The sequence below is a fragment of the Poromitra crassiceps genome (assembly GCF_964638095.1).
Source record: "Poromitra crassiceps genome assembly, chromosome: 9".
In the NCBI taxonomy this organism is placed as follows: Eukaryota; Metazoa; Chordata; class Actinopteri; order Beryciformes; family Melamphaidae; genus Poromitra; species Poromitra crassiceps.
Window position 1 is genome coordinate 34,821,681 of NC_139630.1, and position 10,858 is coordinate 34,832,538.

Consider the following 10,858-nt stretch of genomic DNA (forward strand, 5'->3'; position numbering starts at 1 on the left):
GCTTCCCGGTCAAAAACGTAAACAGTTTGGCGGTAAAGATGGAGCCTGCAGCAGCGACTGAAACTTTTCCTGGCGATGAAACGAGAGAGGAATTCAGGGTGCAGGTGACGACGAAAGCAGCGGTTGTCGAGCAGATGAATAAATATAAAGAAATGTTGAAGACTGTCGTGGACGGACAGCCGGGCATTACCGAGGAGGCGAAGCAATGTTTACTGCAGGAGATACTAGCGGTGGGTGGATTGTTTGCCAGTTTTTGTCTTTGGGTGAAGAAAGGGGACTTTTTCGGGTGAGATAGCACTGCAGGTCAACAGTAACGTTAAATATGATATATGCCACAGGGGCAAGAGTGAAAACTGGTCCAAATAGATATTCATATTCACGACTGAGTGCCGATTTAAAGTGAATTGGACTCAACGTTAATCCCTATTTTGCTGGTGACTCTTGTAACACCCCGGATGGTCCCTCCCTGGACCTGAGTTTGTGAATTTAGGGAAGCCACCCTCCCTGTCACGCCAAAGATGATTGCCCATATATTATATGGGCCAGCTTCTCCTGTGTGTGTGACTGACAGCTAGCTACAGTAGTTCACCTCACTGGAAAGTAAAGCACATGTGTTACAATAATGTAAACTAAGTGAAAAAGTGGTTATACAGTGACAATCCACTATCATTTTATATTGCTGTTGCAGCAGTATTCTTGGGCAGATTGTGGGTATTTTATGTGTACTGTTGATGGATGTGCAGTGTGTGTTTGTCAAAGCTGTTTTCCAATAGTCAAAAGTGTTTTGGACATTTCCAGAACTTTGAGGCGGGAGTTAAGGACAACGTGTTGGTGAACGGACAGCCTTGGGATGAAGCACCTGATGATGAAGGTGAGTCTCTCTCTCTCTCTCTCTGCCTGTCTAATACACACTACAGAAGCCCCTGCCCCCTCCCTTCTTCTCCCCTCCGCTGAGAGCATCATTTGGAATCTGGTCCGGATGGGCGGAGTCAGCACTCCGCACTTAATATTAGGTTGCGTGTGCATATTGATATGCAAATTTAGCGTGTGGCGTCATCTGGCATCTTTGTAGTGCTAGTTGGAAAAGAACTTGCTGTCAGAAACTAGAGTAAACATTCAGACAAACAGGTGGAGGTAGGTGTCAGCCATGTCATGCTAGCTCACTGTAAAGTGGGTGTAAATACGTAGCCTGAGTCACTAACGCTCCTTCAAACGTGTCCCTTCTTGTTATTTGAATGAAATTGGGCTCTTTAGAACCGCAAGTATCTCGGCTGACGTGTCTGACGTGATGTCAGCTAGCGTCCATGCTCCAGACAGAGTCCTAAGACAGTGTTGTGCATGCAGTGAAAATGTTATTTTAGCATGTTCTTTCTTTCCCTATTTCTGCACACTGTGGTCCTAACCAGTCAGAATTGTAGAACATGGGTATTGCTGCAACGCTGATACTCTTGTGAATCCAAAAATAGCCAAATTGCATTCATGTGTGATGAAATGGCCTCATAGTAAGTAACTTTTACAATAGAGAGCCCAAGTCCCTCCCATTCCGGTCAGACCCTAATGCACACAAGCGTCTGAAAAAAATATGAATGGTGGGAAACGGAGGGATAGGTAACTTTTTTATCCCGTTTGAATTGTGCCACGGGGTACACACACGGGGTTTGTTAATGGAAAAGATAACTTTGCGAGTCAAGAAAGTCGCAGTTTGTGGTAAAACTGTTGTGTATGGTATAAATCAGAAAGACTATACACAACCACCATAAGTGACGTCTCTCCCACCAGGCCATGTTGTTTTATATTGTGCGAGACGAGAGATGTAGTCATTTGAGCGGTTTCATACAAAACTAAACGTTACGTTTCAGTTTCAGGACAAACTGCGACTTTCTTGACATGCGTAGTTATCTTTTAAATTGCCAAAATGTACATGTGGACCTCATGCGACAATTCATTCGGGATTAAAAAAGTATTGTGCCATCAATGAATTGTGGTGTCGGTGAATACTTCATATTTTTTAAGACATTTTTTTAAGACCCTGGTTACCAACGTCTTGGTACGCATGGTAAGGCAGGAAGTGACGTCCACTTTGGCTCTATATGTGATTTTCAGATTATTATTATTATTCAAAGGTGTTTTTCAAGGTAATGAAGTCTTCGGTGGTCTTTTGTGGAGATTTTAACAGATGCACTTCATTTTAGTAAAAGTGGTCACAATGTTTCTTATTCTGTCTGATAGAATTGTGCTTATGGTATATTTACAGTACATTTATGGACAGTGAAAGAAAACAGCCAGGTTCAGGTGAGAGAGTAAGGTCAAAACGATGTTACCTGACTGCATTGCCCACAGCAACCAACCCAATATTAATTTAAATTAGAATGTCAATCAATCTGGTTGGCTGGTTTGCTTGTTATTGCCTTTTGGTTGACAGCACAAAGAGGGAGCGAGAGAGAGCAGGATGGAGTCGGCACAGAGAGAGAGAGAGATCAAGAACCAGGTGAGAAATTGGGTAGTCGAGACCATCCAGTACAGTGGGGACATGTCGCAGGCGTTATAATGCTAGCCAGGTCTGTTTTGCCCACATTCATTGCAGTGGACTCCACAATGATTTCACAGAACTCAGCAGTGTACATATTGTTATACTGTTTTCAAATGTGGATTCTCCCCGATCTTGTCTTACATTTGTTTATGTAATTAATACTCCAGATTGCTATGCCATTTTTTTGCCATTAGTAGAATACAATTGTTTATTTTTTGTTTATGTTTATTTGCACACAGATACAGTACATAACATACAGAAATCATTTAAAAAAAAAATGCATACACCATCCTCCCATCCTGGTGTCATCTCTCAGATGGTGTTTTGCTCTCAAAGCGCACCAAATTGATCCAGTTTACTTTCAAACGTACAAATGAAAGTTTTCTTCTGGGGGGCATGCCCCTGCCCCCTGGACCTGCCCCTGCCCCCTGGACCTCCCTAGTGGGTCCGAGGTCTTCCGCATTCTCATTGGGGGCTGAGCACCCCTAATACCTAGATCAGACAAGGCGCTCAGAGCCCCCACCCCACCCCACCCAGATCAGGGGCAAATCACGTTGGCTCGGTGCTCGCAAATCGAATCTGGCCAACATCTCCAAACAAGGACAGACAGCCATGGCACACCAAACAAACATTTGTCTGTGTTTGTTGTAGGTAGGATAATGATTAAGTCGATTAATTGCCATTAAAGTCGAACCGGAACGGAATGCACTAGCGCGAGCGTCGGACACTGAAAACGAATTGAGAGGCGGACCATATACGTGTCGATGATTTGATTTGACAATTCTGAGGACTGGTTTTGGCATTGGCCAATCCTGGCGTGTTCCACCCCCAAATCGAGTGGGATTCAGCCTGTTGTCATGCTACGCGAGTGGGATCCGCAGAGTACCAGGGAGCCAGCTGCTTCGTGTGGAGCGAGCGCACAATCCGATGCATAGGTGCTGCCCGCCCGCCTGGAATCTCCGACGGGCAACCCCTGACTACCACGCTCTCATGCGTGCGCCATTCACGCTATTTCTGTAAATACGATATTCCTGGAATGCGCGTTTTAACGAGCCAGTTACATTTCTTTGCATTCTTAGAGATTATAGTTTTGGTTTTTTGTTCATGTTTCATGCAATTGGCCAAGTTAGTAGTTAGTTTATGGGATAGAAATTCTGCCAGATGATAGGCACTAGGCGCCATTTTCTACTTCATTTGGAAGAGAAAATTATCCCGAAATGAAGATTTGATTGACAGCTGCATGTCGTGATATGATTGGTTGAAATGGGGTAGAAATTTGATAGTACTAGGTGACGTCAGCAAACTGTAGGTTGCTGTTATCAATGAAATCTTGAAAAATGAACTTTTGATGTAGGGCTGCACGATATTGGAAAAAACTGACATTGCAATATTTTTTTATTCTGCGATATATATTGCGATATGAAAAAAACAGGAATTTTCACCAAAAGTCTTGAATAGGTCTATCAAGCCTTGCTCACTTAAGAAGGTGGCCTAGTGGGTAACGTGCGCGGTTGACGTAGTAGGAAGTTAGTGTGTTTTTAGCCACAGACAGGGTGAGTTGCAGGATCCTAAGTGAGTAAAAGTACTATAGTTAGTAGGAAAAGAGCTTAGAACGTCACAGAGAGGGCATGCATTACTGTATGTTATGAGTTAATTTGCCTTACTTGACATTGCACACTCTGCGATGTGACTATTGCGCATGCGCACATTGCGATGACGATGCTGAAACGATATATTGTGCAGCCCTATTTTGATGTGAAAAAGTGTGAAAAACGAAAGAAATTATATTTTTGTGATTTCTTTGGCATACATTATTAAATACCGTAGGTGCACTGCAGTGCATACCCAGGTATTTGAACTAAAAGAAAAGAAAGGTCATTTTTGGGTTCAGCTTGACTTTAAGACCTTATTAAAATGTAATAAACTGATTAACTGTCAATGCGTTCTGTGCATCATTTCTGCAGTGGAACTCACATCAGGCTACTGTAGACTATTAACTTTTATACCAGCAGCAGAGTTACTTCACCCAAATTAGCGCTCACCATATGATCTGAACTTTCATGTTATGGGCCATGGAAACAGAAATGGTGAGGCAAAGAAGCGGTCAAAACGTTAAATCCAGCGTGGGAGCGAGTGGACACACGCGGAGAGCACTTTGGGTGAGCTGAACTGGCGCGGTGGATTTGATACGTTCCCATTTCCAGTGGAGCGAGCGAGTCGTCAATTCAAGAAATAACGGAACTAATGCCGGAACCAATGCCGTTCTCAAATCAGCTCAGCTCGAGTAGCCTGCATCGTCAATGTTACACCCGACACGAGGTTGCAGTGCGAGGCGAAAGTGAAACTCACCAGGGCGCGCTCACATCTGACTGTGCAGCACAGACAACTCAGAGGATTTGCTTTATGGTGGCAAAGAAGATTATGCAGATAAACATGGTGGACTGCGAGGGATTTTGTGAGCTACTGAACTACATTGAGAGCCAGGCTGTCGCGTCCCCCCAAAGCACCAGCCGCGCTGATTTGTACTGTTAATGATTAACCGATTGACCGTTCAGGTATGTTCAAGTGTTCAACTAACTGTTAAGGAAAATGCATGAAATTTCCATCCCTAGTTGGTCAGTTAAAAGGGTGTTTAAAAAAAAAGTTGTTCCAAAGTTCCATTATTCAACATTGGTGCTGTTTCCGCCCTTCCTCTCTTCCCCCCCCAGCAGAAGACGCAGCTGAGGCTCTGGCGAGCCAACTGGACGACTCCATGGTGGAAACCAGCAGGAGGCGCAAGAAATGCCCCAAACAGATCATGACCCACGTGGTCCACTCGCTCAAAGCCCAGCGCAAAGTCCTGGTGGGTGCCACAGTCACAGTCTCATCACTCTCCCAGTCTAATGAGTATGCAGCAGTGGCAGCTTCTGAGCTTGAAGAAGAAAAAAAATTGCGTTTTGTTTTTCTTTTGCAGTTTGAAGACCGATTTAGAGGAATATCTCATTTTAATTTAGCATTAGGATTAGACTGTTGTGATATCATTGTTCAGTTTTAACCATCAATAATTGTTCCCCTTCTCATTATTTCATTTCTCAGAGTAAATACTCTATATTTATTTCGAGATTTTTGTCAATTTTTTTGTGCTGTTATGGTTATTATTGGCTTAGTTACTCACTTCTACACTAGCTTAGATTGTGTTACTTATGGATGGAATTATAGTGAAAATAGATTATCCCCCCTTTTTGCTGGGGACCCCACTTTGAAAACCACTGGCTTAGGCTAGGTCAGAAAAGGCAATAACTTTTGTCAGAAGCTGGTGAATTTGTCCATTTATTGTCTCCCTGCAAAGCAGAGCGGTGCGCCGCGCTGCTAGAAAAATCTGGCGGTGGCCTCGCCCCCACCGTAATTATGTCATATTTGGCCGCACGGCCCTCGCGGTTGGAAAGTGCGCATAGAGTATGTACCGCCCTTAACTCACTCACTTTCATATTCAGCTTTGTCTCAATCTGATGTGTCTGTCGTCTGTTTTTTAGGGGCTGTACGAGCAAACGGTCAAACCTGAGCATATGGCCAAAGATCCTGCGCACGGTAGTTCTCTCTCTCTCCCTCTCTTTCTCTGTCCTATGATCCACAGTGGCAAAAAAAAAGAAAAGAGACAGGTCATCTGTGTTTGTGATGATCACCTTTTATTTTATTTTCTCTGTGTGTGCGTGTGCGTGTGTGTGCGTGCGTGCGTGCGTGCGTTTGACCAGAGAGCATCATGAGCAGTCTGTCAGCAGCAGCCCCTGGGATGATGAAAGAGACCATCCAGGTCATGAAGGTAACGCACACACGCACGCTTTCACAAACTAAAGCTTAATTTATACTTATTAGAAAGTGTCGCTCAGCACATGGTCGCAGACGAAAAAGAAAGTGTCGCTCATGGTGTTGCATTTGTACTTCAGTGAATGTTCGCCTCGGTTCAACGGTCACATGACACTCGGACACTATAAGCAGACAGCCAAGAGAAGAGAGGGAACGCACAGTGAAACCACCTCGGAGGCAAGATGTAACGTACTTGGCTGCAGCCGCATATAAACGACACACAACTCGCCGCCTCTCTCTCTGGGAAATTGGTCACAATGTTCTTTGTGATTTTCACGAAGTCATACATCAAGGACAGGCTGATAAAAATAGCGGGGACACGTTCATTAATTTCAATCGAGTGAAAACCAAAACAAGGAAGTCAAGCGCGTGCCGTCTATATAGCCAATCAGACTTGCGCGACACATCGTGATGTAGTCAGCGACACTAGACATTCCACTAGGTAGCAGACACTGCTCGCCGACACTTGAAAGTGTCGACTCATGTCCTCATTTCGGTCGGCGACTGTTTCAAAAGTGTCGGCAGACAAAGCATAAATTGGGCTTAAATCTTTGTCAACTGATTGTCTACAAATGTTCAGCATTTAACCGGCTGTCATGGGGATCAAACCTGGGACCTTTACTGTTACCCTTTGTTCACACCAGGCGCTATTCAGAAGCAGAGCTGACGCTGCACTGAACACAAGCCGAGTGTCACGCTAAACCGCTCACACACGATGCACTCTCTTTTCCTCAGCGCTGCCTTGCCCAGCCCACAACTTGCACTGACTTAATGCCTGCCAGCTTCGCGGTTAAGAAAATAGAACAGAATCCTCAACGATCGCTTCAGCGCAGCTTCATTGTGGCTTGAGTGTGGCATGTGTGCGGCTGGTGTGAACGGCTTCGCCTGTTAACAAGGACGCCGAAATGAAACTGCGTGGCTTCAGTGTGGCTTGAGCATTGCTTCGGCGCATGGTGTGAACGAGGGCTTACAGAACAGTGTTGTAGTCAAGTCACTATATCTCGAGTCCGAGTCGAGTCTCAAGTCCCATTACATGAGTCCGAGTCCAGAGTTACTGAACATGAGCATGAATCCACATGTCGGTGGAACACACGTGCCTGCCCTTGCACAGAATTATGTCACTGTATTAACTCATTGAGTGCCAGCCACTTTTGGAGAACGGACGCTCCCAGTGCCAGAGTTTCAGAGCGTTTTCAGTGATTTCTCGAGGCCCACAGAATATTGTGTGATATTACTATGTAAACACCGAACACGCACAAAGAACGAGGAGACTCTCTTCTATCATCAGCAAAAAAAAGTTTATTGATATCATTTTCCGTTCTTTAGTTATCAGCCGGAGAAGATAGGTGGATTTGAGCAAAAACACACGTTTCAATTTAGAAGCTGAGTTAATTAGCCTTTTGTGAAATGAAGCATTTCAAGCACATGACTGACTCTGAAGCTAATATTTTCTGATGTGACACCTCAAAAATAATTTCCTTCAATAAAACAGTGAAAACAAAGGAATTTTGTTTGGCCAAATAATATTTTTTAGCTGCAACCAGCAGCGCTGGCCCCTGCGTGCGCAGACCCTACACCTTCTTGCTGGTCTTGATTTACTGCTGGTGGGCATCAGATATTGTAGCTTGTTTGCCTGTCTCTGTGCATCGAGCCTCCTGCTGTCTGGGTCTGTGTTTACTGTCAATGGTTGTAGCCTATGCTGCCCTGCGTGCCCCACCCCCCTCCTCCTCCTCCGTGGGAGTGTCTCTGGTTGCTCTGCTGCGTTTGCTGTGCGTTTGCTCTGCACTGAAAAGTGCGCTGCACCCCGCTTTTTCACATCGTGTCGCCGGCTCCCAGCTGAGAATAATGTAACTTTTCAGAAAGACGCTGGTGTCGGCAACTAAATCATATGGAGGGGCTATCGCAGCGGAGACGGAGGGGCTCAATTGTGGCAGCAGATTGACTGCTGTTCACAGGCACAGCTAACGTTATGCTTCATGCATATCGATGCGATTTCCGTTTCCCCAATGACTTCTTCTCTCTTTTTTCCTCGCCTTTCTCTAATCTGGAGAGCACTGTCGCCACCTAATGGGTTGGTAAAATAGGTTACCGTATACACATTCAACATGCCCCAAAATTTTACAGGAGATGGATCTGGCTTTGATCCACGTCCCACCGTCAAAAAACGCAATTGACGACTTTAGTCGTCATTGGCACTGAACGTTACTATCCGAATTGACGACTTTAGTCGTCATTGGCACTCAATGAGTTAATATAGCTATCGATATCTTTTGACAAATTATTAGTTCAATTATTATTAAATTATTAGGGCCTATTACCAACCACACACACATAAAAACATTCTTTATCAGTTAACACAGCTGAGTCTGAGTTCAAGGCTGCAACTTCCGAGTCCGAATGCATGAATGCCCAAGTCCAAGTCATCAGTGCCCAAGTCCAAGTGATCAGTGCACAAGTCAAGTCATCAGTGCACAAGACAAGTCATCAGTGCACAAGTCCAAGTCATCAGTGCACAAGTCCAAGTCATCAGTGTACAAGTCCAAGTCATCAGTGCACAAGTCAAGTCATCAGTGCACAAGTCAAGTCATCAGTGCACAAGTCCAAGTCATCAGTGTACAAGTCCAAGTCATCAGTGCACAAGTCCAAGTCATCAGTGTACAAGTCCAAGTGATCAGTGCACAAGTCCAAGTTGAGTCACAAGTCCTGAAATTGAGTCCAGGACTTGGACTCGAGTCCTACAACACAGTCTCTTTACCGACCACACCACCCTGCTGCCAGAATAGATTTGATGGTTTGTTTTTAACCTTTGTTGGGTGGGGTTTGACGCACAGGGCAATACACCGAAGAACACAAAGTTCAGAAAATCACAAGAATGTGTTTTTGATTTACTGTATTGTGACTGATAACTTACCTGGTGTCTGAAATGACGATGGGTTAAACTCACTTCACCCATTTGGTATTTATTGACATGTGTACACGTCTCCTTTTTCTCTGCAGTCCATCAACACTGTGCAGAAACAAGCCGAGGGCGTGTGTCAGGTCCTCAACATGAAACCCAGCCAGGCCTCTCAAGACGTCCTGAACGCGGTGTTCAGCTGCAGCGACAAATCAGGTGCTCTAGTGGGCGGGGCCACCAGGAACAGGCAGCCAATCAAGAGAGCCGTAGAGGAAAGGTGGATCAGAGACTTCTACAGGCCGTCCAGTAAGAAAACAGATAGCCACAACCAGTGATTCCCCTAGAAACATTTTCAGGCCTGGAGGGATTTCGAAACGTACCCCGACCGCAACGGTGGGCGCCCTCGCTGGCGATGCTAAACTTTTAGCTAACCTGTTCGCATCTATGTTCGCAACGGCATCCCAAGTATCCTCATACTGTTATGGGATGCGTTGTATTATGGGATGTGCGTTTCCCAGGCAACGACACGTTGACACGTTCTGGAACAGCGCCGCACGCTGGCACAATGCTCCTAAAAGCAAAATGCTTATTGTTTTTGAATGATTTGGCATCTTCTATTACTGTCACCACTGTCAAAGCCAGTGTTGTTGTATTGTAATAATATGCCATGAAGGTTTATTGAAATTTTGGGGAGAGCAGGAGAGTGGCCTGTAGAATGGTAGGGGAAACACTGGCCACAATGCAGTGTGGCCAGTGGGTCTGTTACAGTTAGTTCACAGGGTTAACTCCTGTCCCTCTCAATATGTTCAATACAGGGTACCTAAACTTTGATTTTCAACAGAGTCTGTGGTGAAACATGATCTGCCAATTCAGGTTGATGCAGTTTGAACATAAATATATTTTTTGCGCCATGTAACTTAAAGGTGCAGTCTGTGAAACATTGTCAAACAAATAAATCATTGCCACGTTCAGTTTGACTTTCTTTTCTTTTTTGGCATTTTCTTTGCCTTTATTGGATTGGATAGGACAGTAGGCAGACATGAAAGGTGGGGAGAGAAGAGAGGGGATGACATGGCAAAGGACCACGGGTCAGATTCACAAAGTGGTAGTACGCGCTCCACCAGGTGAGCCACCACATTCATTTTGACATGAGTACAGATTCACAGTTTCTTATGTTGCGTTAAATTCTAACAAATGATTGGGCGTCTGGGTAGTGTAGCAGTAGATTCCCTGCCTACCAACACGAGGGCCGCAGGTTGGCGCCCCCATGTTACCTCCGACTTGGTCGGGCGTCCATACAGGCACAATTGGCTGTGTCTGTGGGTGGGAAGCCAGATTACCGTAAGTGTGTGTCCTGGTCGCTGCACTAGCGCCTCTTCTGGTTGGTCGGGGCCCCTGTTCGGGGCGGAAGGGAACTGGTGGGAATAGCGTGATCCTCCCATGTGCTACCTCCTGCTGGTGAAGCTCCCCGCTGTCAGGTGAAAAGAAGCAGCTAGCACGTGTCTGAGGAAGCAGAAAAAAAATCTAACAAATTATTTAAAATCGTAATGATTTTTTTTCTGATCCCCTACCCCCCCATTTTCTCCCCA

At 45.2% G+C, this 10,858-nt stretch overlaps 1 protein-coding gene across 1 annotated transcript; it reads left to right on the forward strand.

Annotated features, from left to right (window-relative positions):
* The first annotated feature begins 43 nt into the window (after positions 1–43).
* nsl1 (NSL1 component of MIS12 kinetochore complex) lies at positions 44–10,199 on the forward strand. The gene is made up of 6 exons (XM_083643505.1): positions 44–230; positions 799–871; positions 5,242–5,372; positions 6,043–6,097; positions 6,262–6,329; positions 9,371–10,199. The coding sequence occupies exons 1-6, from the start codon at positions 135–137 to the stop codon at positions 9,602–9,604; spliced, it is 657 nt and encodes a 218-aa protein (XP_083499631.1). The 5' UTR covers positions 44–134; the 3' UTR covers positions 9,605–10,199.
* The last annotated feature ends 659 nt before the right edge of the window (positions 10,200–10,858 follow it).

Excerpts from the sequence above, each read along its gene's own strand:
- nsl1 (XM_083643505.1), top strand. The coding sequence starts at position 135 with ATGAATAAATATAAAGAAATGTTGAAGACTGTCGTGGACGGACAGCCG. Across the intron at positions 6,098-6,261 it reads GGCCAAAGATCCTGCGCACG|AGAGCATCATGAGCAGTCTG; the intron begins GTAGTTCTCTCT and ends GCGTTTGACCAG. Across the intron at positions 6,330-9,370 it reads AGACCATCCAGGTCATGAAG|TCCATCAACACTGTGCAGAA; the intron begins GTAACGCACACA and ends TTTTCTCTGCAG.